Raw genomic sequence first — 23,337 nt, forward strand, 5'->3', positions numbered from 1 at the left:
ATCATTTCGATAGTTAGGTTAGGTTAGGTCCAAAGTGAGTGAGTCTACTCGACCCTCCACCGCAACCCGCAAGGGTTTATTGTGACTCACACCTATTCACACTCTACCAAATGAACCCAGCTTCTCAACGAAGCGGATTAGTTTGTATGGTGAGTTCTGCCGAACTCTAAAAACAGAGGCGACACACAGTGTCTTCCGACAGTCCGAGTCTCTGCATATGATGATTCAAATGACAGTGACCTGTAAGAAGGCCTGTTAGACATCGTAGTTCATCTCTACTGTAGTCCAACAACTATTTGGTATCAAGCTTCGAAGGGCGAATAAACGCTTTGGAATGAGCCAATCCTGAAAGATTCTGCCAGAAGTCATAAATCTTCTTGCCATCCAGGTATTCAATCTTAGTTTGGCAAAGCCTGAAGCGATGCCAATGACAGGTTCTGGTCCAATGAAGCTGCTTGTAGCACCCTCCTTTGCAAAGAAGTTAGCAGCCTCATTGCCTTCCAGGCCAGTATGGCCAGGAATCCAGACCAGAGACAATATGTTAAGTATTCCTATCAAGGTGAGTCGTTTTTGGCAATTTGCTATCAATTTAGACGTTGCTCGGTAAGAGCCAAGAGCTTCCAACGCCGCTTCACTTCGATGGTATTTCAAAATTAAAATCATTAGTTGTGAACATACTTTTGTTCGAGTGAACTTTATCAATGGGTCAGTATTATCAGTAACAAGCTAATATGGCATTTTATCAAAAAAAGTAGGCATAAGAGTATAAGTGTGGACCAGGACGAGGCCGTGTCGGTCGTTGATTTATACGTCTCAATATCTAAAAAAAAAAAATTTGATATCAATTCAATATTCAGAATTTGAAGTGAAACATTATGATTTCAGTTTATGACAGTGATATTTCGAATATAATATATAGAAAACTAGTACTATGTTGCTGTATCGCTGCTGTTCCAATGTTCTGTCAGAATCAGAATCAACGAACTTAGGAGTGCGCAGCGTTCTAGAACAGTGTTTTCAAAAAAGTGTTCTACAGCGCCATCTAGTGGCGAGTTACAGAAAAAATTATAGCCTAAAAACCTTCTCTATGGAAAATTACTGATACATGTCAAGTTTCATCACGATCGGTTGAGCGATGTAGAAGTTTGTCACTTACCAACCAACCAACAAACATCCATTTTTATACAGTGCTTTTCAGATAAAAGTATCCACCTGTAATAACTTTTGTAATACTGGTATTTAGGAAAAATCCAAAAACACGTCAATTTATGTTGGAAGGGGCAAGCATTATGGCTTATTTGAACTTACTGGAAAAGCCACCCCCTCACCCCTAGCATCATCCCTTTTTTTTTAAATTACTTCTCATATTTTTTATGTAAAATTTGGATACTCCTCTTTGAGCTGATTTCAAAAATGTATAATACTTGTAGGTTAAAGTGGTTAGTTTATGAGATAAACAATTTTTCTTTTAATAGCACAAATTTTAGTTATTTTTTACTTTCACCTTATTTGCCTCTACTAAAATGGGTTGTACAACAGTTCAAACTCTTTAATCTGTTTTACTGTGCTATTTCTTCTACTTCAAAAATCCAAACAACAAAAAACTCTACTTTTTATTAAAGCTTGACATTGTCAACTAGAATTTGTAGTCACTATTGATAGTGTACTTTGATACATTATTTATTTTGTTTCGCTGAAATGGTTTACCCTTTGCAAGAAAGAATTGAAATTGTAGGTTTATACTACCAAAATAATAATTGTGCAAGAGCTGCTGCTAGAATATTTAACGAATTACATGACGGAAGACATGCAACTCATAAGTATGTAATTCAACGGATGGAGAAATTTACCACAACAGGGTCTGTTTGCAATAAAGTGCATAAGCGAGAGGGACTCGTAAATAACGAAGCAATCCAAGTGGCAATTTTAGGGCAAGTCAGCTTAGAGGCTCAACAACCCCAATCGTTGTCAACAATAAGTAGAGCGATCGGTGATTCATCTTCTACAGTTTTCCGAGTTCTACATAAATTCAAGTACCACCCATACAAAGTTAAGTTGGTGCACGAGTTGAATGAAGATGATTTTGATCGTGGTCTAGAGTTTTGCGAATCAATGACGCAATTTATCAATAACAATCCACAATTATTAAACAATATTTACTTTTCTGATGAATGCTCATTTTCATTAAATGGCTTAGTAAATAGGCATAATTGTAGATATTGGGCTGAAAGTGATCCACATATTATGCGTGAATTCCATACACAACATCCCCAAAAGTTAAACGTTTGGTGTGGTATCCTAGGTGACCACATTGTCGGACCTTTCTTCATCAACGGAAATTTAAATGGTGAATCATATCTTGAGTTACTCAGGGAAGGGGTTGACCCACGTATTACAACAATAATAGAAAATGATGATAACCTTTCCGAAGATTTACTGGTATTTCAACAAGACGGAGCTCCCCCACACTATGCTATGCCTGTCCGACAATTTTTAAACGAAACATTCCCCGCTCGTTGGATAGGTAGAAGAGGGCAGAAGATGGAGTGGCCACCTAGGTCACCGGATTTAACACCCCTAGACTTCTTTTTATGGGGGTATTTAAAAACAAAAGTTTATGCTACCCAACCAGAATCTCTGGATGATTTACGAGAGAGGATAGAAAATGAATGTCGACAATTAAATCCAGCCGTATTAAGCAATGTCACAGAGGCATTTCAAAATAGATTATACCATTGTATGGAAGTGAATGGTACTCATTTTGAACACTTATTGTAACTTCATAATAAATAGCACAGTTAAAAAGATTAAAGAGTTTGAACTGTTGTATAACCCATTTTATCACAGGCAAATAAGGTGAAAGTAAAAAATAAGTAAAATTTGTGCTATTAAAAGAAAAATTGTTTATCTCATAAACTAACCACTTTAACCTACAAGTATTATACATTTTTGAAATCAGCTCAAAGAGGAGTATCCAAATTTTACATAAAAAATATGAAAAGTAATTTAAAAAAAAAGGGATGATGCTAGGGGTGAGGGGGTGGCTTTTCCAGTAAGTTTAAATAAGCCATAATGCCTTCCAACACAAATTGACGTGTTTTTGGATTTTTCCTAAATACCAGTTATTAAAGGTGGATACTTTTATCTGAAAAGCACTGTATATATATGATAACTTTTGTTGAATTTCTACTATGATTTTTATTTGTTACGACCGGTTTCGGTTTATTAATCCATTCTTAAGTAAACTGACGCATTTCGCCAGACAAGTCCTCAAATATACAATGCTACAATGATTGATACCTGCACTACTCGTAGGTACCTGAAATAACAAAATGTAACATGAATTTTATCAATACCTCATCTGAGATACCAATAATATAATTATTCAACTCAAATACCAATAGATCCTAAACTAGTTGTCAGAATTCACAAATTCAAAAAGGAAGAGCTGCATAGTTCTAATTGGTCATTATTAAGGGTTTGAAATTGGAGTCTTTATACAATTTATTTATTTCCATTGTTTCCAACAAATTCATCTCATTTCCTTTCATGTTTTCTTCATTTGTTGTGAGGTTTGTTTCTCATAGATGTCCATATATTTTTTATTTCATAACTCATGTCCGCGGTACCTTATGTTGAAATTTCTGCCTATTTGGTTTGTATATATGCCCGGTTTTTTTTCACTTATCCGTTTTGGGTTTTGCGTTGAATAACAAGTTCCCTAAATTATTCTTGCTATTGAATGATATAATCATGTTAAATTTTGAAAAATAGTTCATGTTTTCGAAAAGCTTTCCGGAATAGCTTATGCTAGCATATTTCTTAGCTTCTTTAGGTTCTTCATGATTTAGATATAGTTCGTTCCTGATCAATTTTTGGTTTCTATTGTATCTAAATTAAGTTGACTGGAATATGCTATCTACTTTATGATCTTTATTTCCTCTTGAAAAGTTTTTTCTGGTGACGGAATCATAAATTATCTGAATGCAGATAATTTATATGAAAATTTTTTGCCAAAAAAATTATCCTATCAAATTTGTCTATTTCTAGTCATGTGTGTCGAAATAACCAATGAAACCATCATTACACTGATAACTACCCATAGATAGTTTTCACGGGTAGTTATCACTTATGTCATGACATTGCTAAGCAACCAACACAATAAAGTTGTTTGACATTTCAGTAATTCAATTTATTTCGAAAATGTCACTTCCCCGCTTTGGTGTTCAAAATGATGCGGCAATTGACAAAATCATTGAAGAAAATACACCAAAAAATACTGTCAATAGTAAAAAATACACTTGGAAAATATTTATGGTGTTATATCATTATATGAATTTTTCTTTTAATAACTGTGTGTTCAATAAATAATTTTGTTCGAATTGCAAAAAATTTTCTCACCGAATATCCCTCGAACATTGATAAATAACTCATAATTTTATCACAACTTCCTCAAGCACGTTATTTTAGGTAACATCCCTCCGCCTTCGGCGTCGCGATGTTACCAAATAACGTGCTTTCGAAAACTGTGATAAAATTATTTCGTTAGTTATCAATGTCCTTGGGATATTATAGCTGATAATGTCATTCTTGTCATTACAGTAAGATGTGAACATGACATTACTAATATCAGATATCTGAAAATGACATTATTAATACCAATGCGTCAATTTCTTGAAATGTTTTCGTCAATATTTAATTTTAAATTGTGAAACTCAGATTACTTGTTAAGTATTGTCCATTTATTTTAGTTCTTTTCTATTGTATTTCATTTCAGTGTCCTGACGAAGTCTCTATTCAGATACGAAAGCTTGGCGGAGTTGTGAAATAGAGTAAGTTTATTTTTTGAACGTGTTTGACTGAAAGTGCCGTTAGTTCCTACCTCCATATACTACCTTCAGCAGTCGTTAATCGAAAAACTATATAATAATATAATAATATGTATTTATTCACTTTCTTAAGATTGTTTCCAGTAAATATACTGACCGACCTAATCGCAAGCGTTATTCGTTTTTTATGAAGTCATTCAAATTTAAAGGTTTAGTTTTGTACACATTGATCTTTACATATACCCATAAAAATATAATGATGAAAGATTAGGTGATCGCGCTGGCCATTAAATCAATCCTCGCCTCCCTATCCACCGATTGGGAAATGTATCGAGGAATTGCCGGACATTAACTTGGTAATGTGGTAGTGCTCCATCCTGCTGAAACCATATCGTATTCACTGGAACTTGAGGGTTTCCTGGATTAGGAAATAAATTTGCTAAACTTGAAATGACATCATTTTGAAGTAGTGCCAAATAATTATCGCCATTCGAATTACCCTCAATGGAAAAGGGACCAGTGATATGGTTTCCTACAATCCCTGTACAAACATTAACCTGTTGAGGGTATCAGAAAGCATTACGTCTTTTAATTGGATATCCATTGTTTGCTCACAAAAATAAGTACTTCTATCAAAATCGTCCTCCATTAGCTCCTGAGTAGGTATCATTTTATAGAGGTGCATTTCATTTTCTTTTAATATGTTTACTGTCTATGTATGGCTAACATTGAATGTTGTCGACACCTATCTACTCGATGTATGTAGGTTTTCCTCAAACTAAAGCATCACATCTAATTCGAATTTATCACTCATTGGATTGGCAGCTGCATTTTTTATCTGCGCCACATGATCAAGCTCGCGAAACTTCTTCTCTATCTTGCTTATCGTTCCTTGAGATATGCGCGGTTAATTAGAAAATTTCTCATGAAATAGGCGAGCTACTTCCTATTGTGTTCGGGTTTTATCTCCATAACCAATTATTTGTAAAACTGTTATTTTAGGCATTTCCGTTAATCTAACCATTTGTCAGACTTCAAGTTAACGAACTTTGAACTGAAATTAAAATGCTGACAACTAATGTTGTAACATACAAAACAATTTGACAAGGCGTTTTAAACTAACTTTGCCACGGAAATTATTAACAGTTTTTTTAAAGGATAGCATCTGAAAAGAACATTGCTATGGTTTTTGCTCACTTTCTTATTATCAATACCTCAACATGAAATAAGTTTTGAGTATATTGCAATAAGTTTTGAGTGTATTTTATCGAATTTCGGAAATCACATGATTTTAATTTATTTTATTTTAATTGTTGCGATAAACTTGAAAGCAATACCATTTTTGAATAGAGAATGAAGAGAGACCTTTCAAACGATATATCACAAGACCATACTTCCTATTTAAAAAACTGGCGGTTGTACCTGTCATTCGAAGGAGGTTGAAGGTATAGGGAGTATTTTTCCGTTGAAGTATGTCAAATTATAATTTAAATTTGACGTGTTTCGGGATTTTGTTAAAATATGTACCGTAACTGAAATAATGGATTGAATAAATTTGACTTTTACACACTGTATATTAAACCCAGCCTACTGCGTTCCTGCGAAAAGGGTAAATTATCGATATTTTGCTTCGCGTTGCCTCATGATACATGTCTAGATATTCAATTCTCATTTGTATATAACCTACTACTCGAAATATTATCATGACTCACCTGAGTACTTCCTCTTCGTTAACACCATCAATGTATTCAATTTTATTATATTCATTATTTATCATTTTTCGTTTATTCTCAGGTTATATCTAAAAACACCGTCACCGTGAAACGAAACCGTCAGGTATCACCAAAAGGACTATTCCTTACAATTGTTACTCCATTATTAGATTTTTATCTAATCTTGTTTGAAAATGTAAAGATATGCGCTCTCAAGATTGTACGCATTGTTGTTAATTGTCATGTAAACATATACCCCACTAAAACATTAATCAGATATTTGTTTTTCATTAGATTATTAGCTCCCGATAGGTAGTATATTACATAGCGCAATCGGATTACATACTAGGATATAGGGTGGCTATCTAAATTTTTTGCCAAGTTCTAGTTCACAACTAGTTTGTCTTACAGTGAAAGCTGTAGTGAAAACAGTTGAAGAATCTCTTCAGCGATCGATGTCAAAGCTTGGCTTCGCAACTCACCGCCTTGGGGAGCCTCTTTTATTTTGATATTTGAGGATTGAGTTGTCTGCCGATCCCATAGATGGTGTCTGGGTAAGGGGAGATGTCACCGTCCTTACTTTTTTCGGCTTGTTCTTTAAGGACTGTTGAGTCCCGCAACGTGTTTGTGGTAGCCTAATAACACTGAAAAGTCCTATAGCGGGTCGAAACAGCGCTGTCTGTTGTTGAATCATAAATGCATTGTGTTTGGGCTCTAGTACCTACACAACTAACGAATATAGAAATAAACTGAAAAGATGCTTGAGTCACAAGCCCCCCTTTGTTGTTGAACATCTGTTTAAAAAAATCAGTTTAAAATCTGTTTTCCGTTAACCAGCTGTCACACCCCTACGAACGACAACCCTCAGAAGTCGAAACTTGTGCGAACTAAGGATTAACGAGGCATTACCTTTTAACGTGTGATTCCTTACACGGGTTGGACGATAGCAAGTGAAATTCGATCGTTCAGCCTAGGGCTAGAACCACCGACCAACACGGCAGTCAATTCGAGTGAGTGAACAAAGCACCCGCGTCGAACCGCCTGGCTACCGACCGACATGTTTTTTATATTATTTTTTATTGAGTATGAATCAGATCTGAAGGCATCAATTGAAAATTCTGAAACTGAAAATTTAAAGATGTAGGTTATGTGATTTTGCAACTCATCAATGATTATGTTTCTGCTTGAGAAAGTTATTGTATAGCGTAACACGTGTCGCGGTTTTTGTAAAACCCTTTATATTGAAAAGCATGTAATAAACTGTAGTATTAATTAGTTTTTTCACTTATCAATGAATATTTCTACCATATGGTTTACATCGTCATCTGAGTAGAGTTAAAGCCTGAGCAGCTGTTCATAATGGCAAAATTTGCGAGTGGTGATCAGTAAGACAAGATTTCTATATCATAGGGTGAATTTTATCAAAACTATTTTTTGTATTGATGAATAAGTGATCAATACAGAATTTATTATCACAGAGTTCACGTGATTCTCTATTTATACAAGAAAAGTAATCATGTTCATGCATAATATTAGGGTATTTATTGATGCACTATTGGAAGCAATATAACAAGTTGCAGGGATCGATACATTGAAATAGTTTCAAACGATATTTTTTGTATCGAAAAGATTGAGTCAATCGAATTGATATTTTTCTACACGATTCAGTGTTATAATATAGAAATAATTTTCAAAACTAAGTACCACGACTTGCAATTCATCATAATTTTTTTGCGATTCAATGTTATTATCAAAAATAGTTAGACCACAATTTTAATATTTATTGATCGACTGATCTTGTACAGATTCCATAATACTCGTGATAACCTGCATTACCTGCATTATATGACATTGAACGATTCTGAAAGGGTCCCAATTTTCTGAAATTTCGGAAAAAAGGCCCATGGATATAAAATCACCTCGATATTTACTAGTTATACAGTGCATTTCTTCAATGCTCCCTCCCCTTTTATTTTTTGAACGGGTCAACTCAAAAATCTGAAATTTGGGATAATGAAATTAATACATGAATACTTTATTTTGAAGTGAAATTGGCAGATGAAACTTTCAAGATGGCGACTGGGCACCATCTGGGAGAAAAATTAAATGAAAAGTGGGGTCTTGTGACACATCATTTTGAAGCTCCTGACGAATACTTCACAACCCTAGAATATGAAGTTGATATCTTCACCTGCTACAAAATGGCGTAAAATTTAATAATTTCCTGAAGACAAATACCTACATTAATATCGATTTTTCTAGAAATATTACTTTCTATCTACCATATGGCAATGGGGAATATTCCTCGTGACGAAAATCAAGTAGTTTTCATACAAGAGCTCTAAAACAACGCATTTTAAACTTATCATTTCAACCTTTTTCTTTAAAAAATCATTTGAATGCTTGAAAAAGAGGGATGAAATAATGCATTCAACATTTAAAGGGATTCGTTCCTATTTCACCATTTGGCAACATCGGTTATAGCCAATAAAGGACAATGAATCTGTTACCTGTATGAGACAAACAAAGATGACATATTTCAGAGGCGTGCTGTTCTGTTTACTTATGTTCTGAGACATTTTGTGACATATGACATTTTGTGCACCTAACCTATCTTCCTCTATATAAATAAATAACAAAACAACTGTTGTTTATGTAGCTTGTAGAGGTGGTATTGAACTATAATTTATATTTTGTCTTAATTGTTGATTTATAAAGATGATTTTCCTTTTTTAAAGTAGAATATCTAGGTACGTATAAATTATTTCAACTTGATATAGGCGCTATTGCCAATATATGAATTAGAAACAAATCCCTTTAAACATTAAAACCCAACATTTGAAACATCAATTTGAATACTTTTCGAAGTGAATTTGAAAAACTCATGAATTAAACTTGCATTTGCTGTAATAACCCAAATTGAAGAACATTTGCCATTCCAACAACCCGATGAGGTTTGTTGAGTTATTTTTTGTTCATTCTCTAGAATGGTCAATTATCGTCCATTGGAAGAAAAAATTGAAGCAATTTTATTTACGGTGCAACGCGTAACTTTCAGAAGACCAAAAGGATTTCCAATGTACGTTTTCTGAATCGTCCTATATGTAGAAATTATTAGAGGGCACTTGTATACAAATTCACAACTACGGGTAGTGTATTCGTACATAAAACAGTCCCTAGGTCATCCGTCCATTCCGGAAGAACAGCAAGTGCAAATAATTGGTGAGATGGTAGTAAATCCTGAACAATCTACTTATTCCGTCGCGAATATTTGTGAGGTGTCTCCTTCTACTGTGTGGAAAGTTTTGAAGAGAAATAGGTATCCATACAAAATTAAAATGGTACACCAATTAACTGAAGATGACCATGATTGAAGAACAGAATTCTTCGAAATCATGACGAAAACCATTGCAAGGTATCCTACCTACCTCCACAATATTTGTTTCAGTGACGAATGCACATTTTTTTGAACGGCAATGATCACAAACAAAATTACCGTTATTGGAGTAACACCAACCCTCACGTTTTCCAGGAAACACATACCCAATATCTAGAAAAACTAACGTTTGGGCAGGAATATTGGAAAACCAAATTATAGGACCTCTATTTATTGATCAAAATTTAACAGTGGTACTGTATTTGAATATGCTGGAAACTACTGTTGACCCTCTTATCACTGAAATCGTTGAAGTGAATCCTAATGAATTTGATATGGAGCACCACCACATCACTCCAGACAAGTAAAGAACTATTTCGATACTACTTTTCCCGGTCGTTGGATTGGCCGTCGAGAACACCTTTGGACTTTTTTATGGGGCTATTTGGAGCAAAAGGTGTACGAAACTGAACCTGTTTCAATATTGGATATACGGCAGAGAATAATAAAGATTTGTACAGATATTGACGTTACTGTGTTTGAAAATATTCGGGGTGAAATATCGGATAGGCTGTTCATATATCAAGAAGTTCAAGACAACCATTTCGAGCATCTTCTGAACTGACCTCAAGCTTCTTACCTCATATTATGTAGTTTAACGTCAGTATTCAGGAAATTATCAAAAGTTCCGCCATTTTGTAGTAGTTGAAAATATTGACATCATATTCTAGGGTTATGAAGATTTTGTCAGGAGCTTCAAATAGATGTGTCACAAAACCCCCATTATCCCAAATTTCAATTTTTTGAGTTGACCCGTTCAAAAAATAAAAAGGGAGGAGATTTAAGAAATGCACTGTCTATTTTCTATTAATGAAATGGTTTTCGACCTCCGTTTTCACAAATGGTGGTAAATCATTTTTCAGCAAACCATTTTGTTTTGAGTTAATGTCTTATTTTCATCTGTATGTCAAAATATTACTAAAAAAAGTTGTTCAACATGAGAAATTATGGGTCTATACATAACTTCAGGATGATTTAGCCATTTTGATTGAACAGCAATTTTTTGCAGTTATACATCATAAATTGTATTTACTCACAACTTCATTGCAGGTTACGATGCAAATTAGTTTGAATAAATATATTATACGTAAAGCAATTATAATTATTATTTCATATGAGTAAATACAATTTATTTGGTTCAATTTAGAAAAATAAAAGCAGTTAAATCTTCTTGAAATTTTGTATTGTATAAAATTTTGTATTTTGTATAAAATTTCGACATTTCGTAAAAAAAATTATTATTACCTGAATGCATGAATGAAAAAAAAGATCTTTTTGTACAACTGTCAGTAAAAGTGACATTTTAATGGTTGTCAAGAGCATTAAAAGATGATGTTTACAAAGTATGTATTAAAATATGTTCAACACTAGTGTTGAAAGTATTTTCAACAGTAGTGTTAACACATAACATAATTATTGAATTTTCAAGAAAGTTTTATTATGAACAATTGATATAGATACAATTGAATTATTTTACAAATATATTGTATACATTAATTACATTATTATTATTTATGAACATTATAATGAAAAAAACAATTAGAATAACTGCTGATATCAATACCTTGCGATGTTAAAGAGTCTCGTAATATATCTGAACTAGCTGAGTTGACAATTTCATGGGCATTAACAATAAATTTTTGAAGTGAAGAGGACGAAGCTGTAACGCTGGAGCAAGCTGTGGGGATTATTCCTTCAGCAATAGCCTTTTTATAAGAAATGAACTGATCGATGTAACCCTCAGCTACTGTTGTAGACTTCCATCCTCTGTGTTTCTTAATATCCGTTATATTTGCTCCTGATTCTGCCAGCAAAGAAGCAGAAGATCTGATACAGTTACCTGCATATTCCTTTGTTTCTGGGAGGTTCAGAAACTCAGCAATGGTAGAGGGCATTTTTCTAAACGTGTTTATACCAACTGGGTTGGCACTGCATTTCTACTTTGAGTATTTCAGAAAAAAACGTTGATGATTGATAACAGAAAGGCGTAATGCAACGTATTTATTAAAATAGTCAACGTTTTTTCAACAATTCAAAAAAAAAGACATATTTTTGTTTCTGTATTTGGAATTTGAATAAGCAATGATTCATCCAATAACTCAATGTATTCTATTAATAAATGACACAGGTCTTCACGCTGGTAAGCTTCATATATTCCGAAAATAGTAGCAACTTTTATCATCAAAAATTTTCCATCTGGCGCCTCATTTATACATTTCTGGACTTGTTCAAACGTAAGAGTTTTTGATTTTTCGGGCCTATAACTTTCATTTTTCCGCGGAGCCAATTCTTTCGGTAACAATTCTTTTTGCAGCCTCTTTAATATCGTAAGGAACACATAATTCCTCACTATTTTTCTTCAATTTGGACAAAAATTTAGATATCTACGACTTCTCTGGGACGCTTTAGTTCAGCATTGACTTCCTAAGGATAATAAAGTTTTTGTACAGATTCATTTCTCAAATTATGAAGTTTCTCTGGGGAAATTTCGTTAGGAGCTCTTCTCATTCTATCTATAAGCTCTGAAATGTACTGTAATTCTATAACGTAGATTTCAAGAATCCTTACAAAAATCTTAGTGCCCCTCATATCAGGTGATCTAGCGGACCAATATACTCAATATTAAGAAATGATATTTTAATATATAAGCCGAAATTAATGAATATATCGAAATCAAAAGTAGCTACGAAACAAATTAGGGGCCTATAGTTTTTTCAGGTCTGTGTCAGCAAAGTTTTCAAGCTATACTAATTTGTTCCTTATCTAATTTTGATTTCGTTTTGTTGGTTTGTTGTTTAATTTTGTATACCTATGTGTGAAAATATTGAGACATAATTTCAAGCCAATTTATTCTTGACGTCAATTCAATTTTTTTACTAATTTTTTATTTCGTAATATTCAATTACTCCTATTAAAGGTGGATGTTTTTATCCTCACTAACATATTTTGTAGATATATCAGTGATTTCTTTTGTGTTTAAATTCTTATCTCGTGGATTCAAAGAATATTCCTCGTGGTGTTTTAGTACCTAAGCATTGGTTTTTATCTGTTAATACACAAATTTTTTCGCTCAAAAGGCATTTGTTTTACAAAACAACTGCATATTTTTCATCCCCGTCTTTTATGATTGTTTTTAGGGAAACTACTTCATTTTTCAAATATTTGATGATTTCACCAGTAATAATTTTGTTATTTATCAGGTCTAGAAACTTAGTATCAGGGAGACCAATCATCAACTTGGCAGCAAATAACACGTAATTACTATAATCATGTAATTTTCAATATAGTATAGGAGCTAGCAACGTTTTCGAAATAGAATTTCAGAACAGTGGTTTTTTGATATCATGTTTTTTTTGCTCTTTCGGTTTGAGTCTGGGCTACCTGGCTGGCAGTAGTGGTTGTGTTTATTAATGCGCATCTTATCTGCACAGGTAAAAATCCTTAACTGTAAAAGAATTTTTCAAAGGATAATTTTTGATTTTTTGCCTTTGGATAGATCCACCAGACATACATTTTTTATTGTCAGGCATTTTTATTGTTGTTAATTATGTGCCATACGCGATTATTTTTTTAATTAAAAATTCAAAGTATTTTTGAATGTCTGTAATTTTTATATTATGTTCTTTAAACATAAAATAATCTAAAATTAATTTGCCAGACGTTAATTCGATTGTAAAGTATTGAATATAAATAAAAAAGTAATGAAAAGTATCACGGTATAATGTGGTTAGAGAGAGACAGTTTGAAGTGTAAGACAGATAGAAAGCGACGGCAGGGCATCGGCAAATGGACAACATGGACAACCACTTTTCGTGGTTGATAAACTGGAGATATGCCAGGAAGTTTCGAATATACCTACGTATTTATTTTATTTTTATCGTTGTTTTAACACATTGTAATAATTTTAATGGTTGATTATACCTAAGTTTCAAATATAAATTAAAGTACAGTGACATCGAGTTGCCTACTGAAATAAATGAAACAGATGGATATCACAGACAATGTTACATCAGTTTTACTTCTTTAATGACAAAATACCGTGATCTATCGACTGAAATAGATAGTATCAGTAAATCAACTTCGCATACTTTGATCAATCATCACCATCACCTGAAAATTTTTCTTGTTTACAAACCATTGATCTGTTACATTTGCTATCATATGTTTTTCACGTGCCAAACACAGCATCTTGGACTGGATTTAATTGCAGAATGATAGAAGACAATAGTCCAAAACAGGAAGTCTCATATCTGACTCCTATTAATTTTTCACCAACAAATGTGTCAGTGGTCGTATTCACAATGAAACAAACACAAAAAGTTGGTAGAGAATGTGATCAAGCTTATGTACAAGTCAAATATGATTTAGAAATTGCTAAAATAGCTTATAAAGTTCAAGCAACAGAAGGTCTCAGATTTATTAATCTTTTCATACATCTTGGATCATTTCATTCAATGATGGATTTTTTAAAGTTGTCGGTACTTTTATCGATAAGTGCGAACTATCTCACATGATGATTGAGAGTAAAATCATGGCTTCAGGGTCCGTAAATGGAATAATTGACGGTAAACACTTTAATCATTACAAACGTCTGCATCCGTTAACAGCATTAGGCTTACGTATGTTACATTTTGATCAATTTTTGAAAAGTAAGAATGCTGAATACAATTTTGTAAAAGGACAGATTTATGAAGATCTTTTATAATATCAGAAAAAAAAATGTCGATCTCATCGTTAACGGACACTGATTTATTACCGAATAAAATATCATCACAACTGCAAGATTTTTACAAGAGGTAGGTAGCAAAGACCAGGCAAGGTAACCTTGGAAAAACAACAGATTTCTTTATGATCTATATCCAGTTGATTAGTTATTACATAAACCTTTCGAGATGGGTGACTTTCAAATGTAAAACACGTGATTCCGAAAATAGCGAACTTTTTTTTATTGTAAATCAACCCCAAACTACGCTTATTTTAATTATATTTTTATTTTTATGTTGAACTTTTTTCATTCCAACTTATATTTACAAGAACAAGTGTAAGTAATGTATTTTTGCAATTATTTCCTGTCTCATTCTTGAAATTTTCTGTTATACACTAGCCGATACGCTGCCGTCGCTTTCTATCTCTCTTGCACTTTAAATTTCCTCTCTCTTACCACAAGCATTATACCGCAATAATGTTCATTACTTTTTTATTTATATTTAATACTTAACGATCGAATTAACGTCTGGCAAATTAATTTTAGATAATTTTATGTTCAAAGAACATAATATAAAAATTACAGACATTCAATGTGCAGATAACATGCGCATTAATAAACGCAACCACTACCGCCAGCCAGGTAGCCCGGATTCTAACCGAAAGAGCAAGAAAGACAGCATATCAAAAAACCAACTGTTTTAAAATTCTTGTTTTTCAAACGTTGCTAGCATACCATACTGGTATGGGTAATCTTAGGTCGTTAGATTGACGAAGGGCTAATAATCAATTTATGTTTGTTGATTAAACATACTGTTTCTAAAATAAAGATTCTAAAAACTGTCAAGATTTTACGTAATTCAAATAGGGGTTTGCAGGAGTCTCGACTTTTGGCATTACACATGAAATCTTATAGCCCTTTTCTGAATAATGAACAGTCTGCATTCCCCGGAAAGGAATTCCATACCTCAAATGCGACTCAACAAGTGAGAAATAAGTCGATTTAGCGCTAGCTTTTTATTAAGGTTTACAATGTGATCGGTGAATTTGAGTTCATTGTCAATTATTACCCCTAAAAATTTAGTACTAGGTCTGTTTTCAATTATCCTGCCCGCGTCCTGTGTTGGTAAAGAAATGCTGTCGATAAAGCAGCGGAATGATATCGAATTTGTTTTGGAAACATTGAAAGACAGCAGATTAGAGTCGCACCACTTTTTTATTTTTATTTATATCTGCACTTATATTCTCGTAGAGATTACATAAAGTTTTATCACGCAACAATATTGTGGTGTCATCAGCGAATAAGGTAAATTTTCCGTTTATATCGTTAGATGCTAAATCGTTTATGTATAGCAGGAAAAGTATCGGTCCCAGTATTGAACCTTGTGGTACGCCATTTTTCATTTCGCCTTCTAACTTCTTCCTGTGACATAATTCTCGAACCACTTGTGAGTAATTCCACGGTGCCACAGTGATATAGTTTTTTTTAGCAGTTTTCCATGATCTACACAGTCAAATGCTTTAGCAAAGTCACAGAACACTGCTGCTGATGACTCTTTTTCATTAATGTTTCCATAAACGTCATATAACAAAGAAAAGATGGCATCATGGGTGTTCTTTTTTGATTGCAAACCAAACTGGTTATTGCTTATGACACTATTATTATTTTAAAAAATTGTCAATTTTAATTTAACCAGTTTCTCTATTAGTTTGCCTAGAGTGGGAATGAGGCATAAAGGGCGGAAGTTTGAAGGATCACTGAGATCACCACCTTCGTGCAATGGGATAACTATTGATTTTTTTAGTCAGGAAGGGAATGTTCCGGTCTTGAAGGTTGAGTTTATTACGAACGCTAAAGCATTTAATGTGGTATCAGGAAGGTTAGCAAAAATGATAATTGAAATTTCGTCTATTCCTATTTTTAAAAGATTGAATTATTTCTTTAAGCTCATTTGCATCAGTAGGGTGTAAAATAAAGTTATCAGCGATCCATATGTTCTCTAAATGAGTCAGCGGATTAAGAGAAGTTGGTATGTTTTTTGTTATTTTTTCTGCTATAGAGCAATAGTAATTGTTCAGTATGTTTGCGTTTATTAGTATATCAACTTGCTCTTTCCTTTGTTTTCCTCTAAAATCATTAATCATAGACCACATCTCTTTTGATTTATTGCTTGCTTGTAAAATTCTTCTTTGATAGTAGATGTTTTTAGAGCATTCAATTACTTTTCTATAAGTAGTTCTATATTTTATAACATAAGTATGAAAGTATATACCTACTATCCGTGAATTTTTTTATATAATTAAGTGATCTCATATTTCTCGCGAAACCTGTATCCCCATTGTAATCCAGTGTTTCTTTTTTTCAGTATAATTCCTTGATAAGGAAAGATTTATCAAAAATGTTTTTATTTAGGAATATAAAACAGAAAGGGATTCATTTTGCACTTCTATAATATAAAATTCCAAACAGCATGAAGACATCCGTGGTAGAATCTATCATAATTCCTAGAGTTGAAGAGTCGTCCATACTTGAATTTCCTAGTTTTCATAACTGAGTCAATCAATATTGTGACTTGAACCGCCTCGTGGTTGGAGAAACCAGGTGAATCTACCGAACACTGGATTTTATCATTATCTAAATTGCTACATACATAGTCAATGATCGAATGACATTACTGAGTTATGTGGGTAGGTGATTCTACATGCATGCTCAGATCATAGGATAGAATGAGGTTGATAAGGGTGTGTGTTATATTTGAGTCAGTATCGCCAAAATTTATGTTGAAGTCTCCAGTCAAAATAATGGTTGATTTACATGGTAACCCAATCAGTAATGACTCTAATTTCGTCAGAAAAGAGTATACATCTGACGAGGGTGATCAATATATACATAATATGTATATTTTCAATTTCTTTGAATATATAATTGGAAACTCAAATAGTTTTTCTTCTAATAGGTAATCAAATTTTTCAAAATATGTCATTCACCCAATCATTCACAAGACTTAAAGTACCACCATTTGAGTGAATGGATCTGCTATATTTCGATATGACAGAGTAGTTGGGTACAAAAATTGATTCGTCTTGTTTTAACCAATGCTCATTTATCAATATGATGTTTGGAAAATGTAATTCTTTTAAGTAAATAAACAATTCATCAGATGTATTCCTTATTGACTGAATGTTCAGTAAAATTAATGAGAGAAGATTGTTATTTGTTTGTCCTTTCAAGTATGATATAAAATAGAAGCTGAATTGTGGCAGGCGTTAAAATTATTCGAACTTTCAGATACAATGTTAGTCGCTGTTACAGTTATGAGTCCATTGTCAAATGTGACAGTCTGGGGTATAAAAAATTTAGTTCTGGTGAAAAACTTTGTTGACTTTCACCTGGGCTTCTATCACCTTCCTCTGAGCTATTCAGTTCTGATTCACTTAATTCAGGTTGAAGATCATTTCACTTTCACGAATCATCGGGTTTGATAGTATTGGAACCAACTGCAGTTGAGTGTTGCTTTATGAAGTTTAGAATGGATTTGGTTAGGAATAGTTTTCCTTTTCTGTTAATATAACTGCCTGTCCTATTGTAATTCGATCTCCTCATATAGAAGTTGCACCCGAAGGCAGTTATCATGTGAGATTTATTGGCATGAATATCTTTAACGGGACTATGTATTTTCATTGTCACAATGTAATTTGACTGAGTTACTGGGAATTCAGTGTTTTTTAAAGGAAACGTTATGATATAGATTCCACGTTGTGATTTCTTAGGAAACCTGAGCTCGAAATATTATGGTGCTATCGATATTCAATAAACCTACTTAACGATGTAAACATTTTTGTAAAATTATTTTCCTATGAGATAGTAAAGGCTTGATATTTATTGTTGACGACATTGATGCAATGATAAGCATTTGGTGAAGCAGTATTCATCATTGGTCTCCAAAATGTAAGTACAGACCGATGAGAAATGCACCAATGAAATGGCCGACATTAATACATTTAGAATATGTCCCTTGCAATTTTTACGTTTTCTTAAATCGGACTATTCTTTGATAAACACGGAACATGCGTTTTGACGTAAATCCGCTAATATTGTGGTGAAAGAAAATAGACAAACAGGATGGAAATCGGCAGCTCTGGCGACAAGTCACATTGACGCGAGTAACAACAATGGAAAGAATGTTTCAAACATCATTAGAAATGTCACTCTTGAAAGTGCAACCTCATTGACTTCCGAGAATGTTAGCAGTATTAATTTGAAAAGCATATCCTTCAATTAAAAAACTGAAAAAAGTATTTCGAACAATACAAACTGTACATATTCATTTGAAAAATCAATATTGTTAATAGGAATATTTTATAGTTATATTTTTATATTGTACAGCGAAACACGTGTTGCGTTTTTGTAAAACTGATGTTCTGTAAAAATCTCACAATAGAGTGTTTCTTGAATACGTTATGGATTTCAATCAAGTATCGGCCGATTCCATCACATATAGAAATATTTTATTATTAAACGGTTTTATTCAGCTTGTCCTGTTAGTATGTTCATTTGTTTGGGTCAAATTTGGTAATTGAAGTTTGTCCTCCTTCCTGTTGACACATTGATCTGATATTTGATATTGTCATCACAGTTGTGATGACAATACAATTTAATAAAGTATGTATCATTGGAAATCCAAGATGGCGCAGCTACAAAATGGCGGATTACATATTTTTCACAACTACCTCAATAGGGGTATCAAATGACAGAGCTGGACTAATATAGAAGTAAATACAAGTAAATTCACTCTCCGCCATATTTTAGTCAAGATTCCTCTCCTCGAATTTTATGCGCCGCTGAACTACAACGCAACCGACTGAATCTGATGGATTTACCAAGCGAGCCAAGTTGAGGCATGGAATATTATTACAGTGTGAGTCGTTATAAATGGTGGTTATGTATTTGTGAAAAATCCGTGTCTAGTTTCAAAATGAACAAGTGTCGAGCTGTTGGTTCTGTAATTTGCAGGGTGATGTCGAGATTAATTTTTTTTTCGATTTCCAAATGACGAAAAAATGTATGTTTTTCTAGTATTCATTATGTAAGATTGAAGGAATAAACATGTAACGAAAATCATAAAATAAATTGTTATAGACCATATCTGTTTCTGTTTAAAATCTGTTTTTCCGTTAATCAGCTTTTAAACAGAAACCTTCAATCTTACATAATGAATACTAGAAAAACATACATTTTTTCGTCATTTGAAAATATATATGTGTAGACTTTTTTTATGAAATTAATTTGATGGAATTGAACTTTTCGAATAGTAGGTATATGCTTCACAAGTAATGATATAAAATGACAAAACGATCGGAGTTCCACTGGAAATCAACAAAGGAAAACAATTGTTAAACCACATTTTTTATTTGACTAGTATGTATCTGTAGGAGAATATTACTTCCACTGAAATCTCTGCAAAACCAAAGTATCAAATGTATATTCAAATAACCTTTTTTGGAGCCTACTGTGGCATCCACATCAATTTTTATACATACACTTGCCAGAAAAGATGTTAAAGTGACTGTAAAGCAGCCATATTTCTTTGTCGATGAGAAAAAAATATTTCACTTTTTTGATACTCCTCATCTGCTGAAATGTAGCAGAAACCATTTTTCCGATGACTTTTTTGAAATTTGATGAATTTACAACGAACAAAAGTCATCTTGGACAACTTTACAACTTGGGTAAGGAAAAGCAATTTAGACTAGTACCCAAACTTACTGACTCTTATTCATTTTCAACTAACGTTCAAAGGATGAAGGTTAAATTAGCCAGTCAAGTTTTCAATCATTCGGTAGCTACAGCAATGAATACTTATGCCAGTTTCAATCAGATACCATCTGCCGCAAAAGGGACGGCTACATTCATATATTTTGAATTCAAATCGATTTGACGATGTCAAACATTTCAATAAACCTTTTTTCGAAACATCAAAACAGATTGATTTTCTGAAAAAAATGAAAATATTGTTCAGAAAATTAACTGTAATATAGAAAAAAACACGACTGGACAAATGAGATTCATTGAGGGGTGGCAGATAACAGTTTCGGCATTTCTGCAACTTTGAGAAAACCCACATAGTGAAGGACACTCCTACATATTGACGAGGAATATAACTCAGGACTGTGTGGAAAATTATTTTGGACAACAGAGAAATACTTGTGGAAATGCCAGGCAGCCAACTCCTGTTCAAATTACCAGAGCTTTCAAAAACACATTTACTCTTCAGTATTCCACACAAGCAGAAGGAACTAACTGTCTAGAAGGTACTTGTGTTGACATAACTAAAGTGAAGATTCTTGTGAAAGTTCCAAAAAATCCCTATAAACCTTTGAGAGTAGAGCCGTTCCCGAAGGCTTGGGATATGTTTGTGGATATCTTTTGGGAAACTGTTCAGGGAAAGATTCATGTAAAGTATGTACAAAGTTTGCCACGTCAGCTAGTATCACACTCAATAAAACAAATGTATATAGTTATTTCAAGGCATACAGTGATACAGAAGTCAAATAGTTTGGAAATTTATATATGCCTCCAGATTCACTTTTATTTTTTCTTTTCACAAAGGTAAGAATTTATTATACTTTGAAACTTAACAATAAAAATTTGAAAACAAATGTTAAAAAAAATCAAAAACACTTTATTCTGAAAAACCTTTAGAATAGATTAGCATAAGTTTCTCACCTAAATTGTATAATCTCACCTTGTTTATAAACAAATTCAAAAACTCTCAATACCTTATGAACGATCAAACTGAATTGAATAATTCACCATTATTGAATCTGTTCATTTCCAGGTAAAAATAGTTAGGTATATTTACGGAGTTTCGAAAAATTTATTGATATAGTTGATAAATTCATACCTGACCGTTTCAGATTAGAGTATAAAATGGTTGTGATTTGGAAGTAACTTTTAGTTTATGCTTGAGGAGCTATTGAATAGCGAAACACTTGTCGCGTTTTGTTCAAAACCCTCTATACTGAAAATCATACAATAAATTGTATTTAATAGTTTTAATATGGTTTTTCATCATGTATCGGCCAGTTCTATTCAATAAATTTTCCTTTGGATTATTTATTTTCTCTTTTCACAAGGGTAAGAATTTATTATACTTCGAAATTTGACAATAGAAATTTGAAAACAATTGTTAAAAAAAAAAACCAAAAACTCAACATTCTGAAAAACCTTCAGAATAGATTAGCATAACTTTTTGACCTGAATTGTATAATCGTACTTTACAAAATTTAGGATTATTTCATCACCTTGTCTTATTTTTCATCAATTCCTGAAAAAATGCAAATACAATGTAATCAATCTATGCAAAGAACTTTGTCAACTCAGAATCGGGATATAAGCATAGATCTCCCACCCAAGTCAAGATTGTGTATCGTGTGAAAGACGTGTGGCGTTAGGGTGGCTAAAAATGATTCGTCGTTAACGATACACCACCCAAGTTAAGTAAAACGTTATAACATGCATCAGAAACTGAAAACTTGAAAATAAAATGAGCAATGATGATGTAGATAATGTACTAAAAACTAAAAAATAATAATAATTCGGGAGGTCCTAGGCAGTAGTCATGACACCACTCTCCTCAGCAATCTACGATATTGATCAGATAAAATAGTTATTTATGTATCAAGGGAATTAGGAGGGCCTTAATTACCGATGGCAAAGTTTGCGTCCCGAGGGCCTCTGGCCCGAGGGACAGCAATTTCCTGAGGTTATTAAGGCTCATTAATTCCCGTGGTACATAGATAATTTTATTTCTGATCGATTTCAATAAAATTTTGTTCATTTTTGAAACGGAAAAATGTACCAATTCATTACCTTCCCGGTATATTTGAATCAGGTACCGTTGATTATAGTAGAGTTTTCTTGTTGCTAGGTTGTTGCTATGTTACTTGTTTATAAACAGAACTTTGTTATCAAGCTGTGTTTGCGGTGAAAACGTGTTTTCTACCCCAAGTATAATGGAGGATATTTTGAAAAAAGCTGAACAAGCAAGAGAATCATTAATTCCATCGAAAAGTGAAGCCGTATACCAAAAAGAATACAAGATATATCTGGACTGGCTGACACGGAAAAATGTTATGCCAAAAGATGTCACTGAAACTGTATTTCTGGCATATTTTCAAGAACTGGTAAGGAATTTTCTATGTTTTATTTAGGATTGCCAAACTCATCTTCCTATACGGGACATTTCCTTCGTCGCACTTCTGCTACTGCTCTAGCCAATGCAGGAGCAACTATGACTAACTTAAAAAGACACGGAGGTTGGAAAAGTTCCACGGTGGCGGAGGGGTATTTGGAGGATAGCATCGAATTGAGAAATAAAACGGCGCGTATGTTGTCTACTTTGTCATCAAAAGAGGCAGGTACCTCGACTGTAGTGAACAGAAGCTCCAGCCATACAAAAGAAGAAATTGTTTCCAGTGGCGGAAGTAATTTTCAGGGAACATTTCAAAATTGTACATTTATTATTTGTAATGACGTGAATAAATAAAATATGGTTCAGTTTTCATTTCTATTTATTTTTACTTGTGAAAGGTAGAGGGAATTATAAAATCTATAATGTCCCAAGGGAGTTATGACCCTCTTTATTGATAGCGT

General features: G+C 33.2%; 1 protein-coding gene across 3 annotated transcripts in view; it reads right to left on the bottom strand.

Moving 5' to 3' along the window:
* Nucleotides 1–23,337, bottom strand: part of LOC111515287 (myogenesis-regulating glycosidase) — a 135,290-nt gene that overhangs the window by 55,643 nt on the left and 56,310 nt on the right. Inside the window, exon 1 of one of the 3 annotated variants that reach the window (XM_074172887.1) lies at nt 6,542–6,700. The exons of the other annotated variants lie outside the window; for them this stretch is intronic. Coding sequence (XP_074028988.1) covers nt 6,542–6,606 — 65 coding nt within the window. The 5' untranslated portion in view covers nt 6,607–6,700. Of the gene's footprint in view, nt 1–6,541; nt 6,701–23,337 lie in introns of those variants that run through there. 3 annotated transcript variants of the gene reach the window in all.

This window comes from Leptinotarsa decemlineata, unplaced genomic scaffold (genome assembly GCF_025532065.1).
Source record: "Leptinotarsa decemlineata unplaced genomic scaffold, Ldec_3_MD MMD2_tig00000199_RagTag_RagTag, whole genome shotgun sequence".
Classification (NCBI taxonomy): domain Eukaryota; kingdom Metazoa; phylum Arthropoda; class Insecta; order Coleoptera; family Chrysomelidae; genus Leptinotarsa; species Leptinotarsa decemlineata.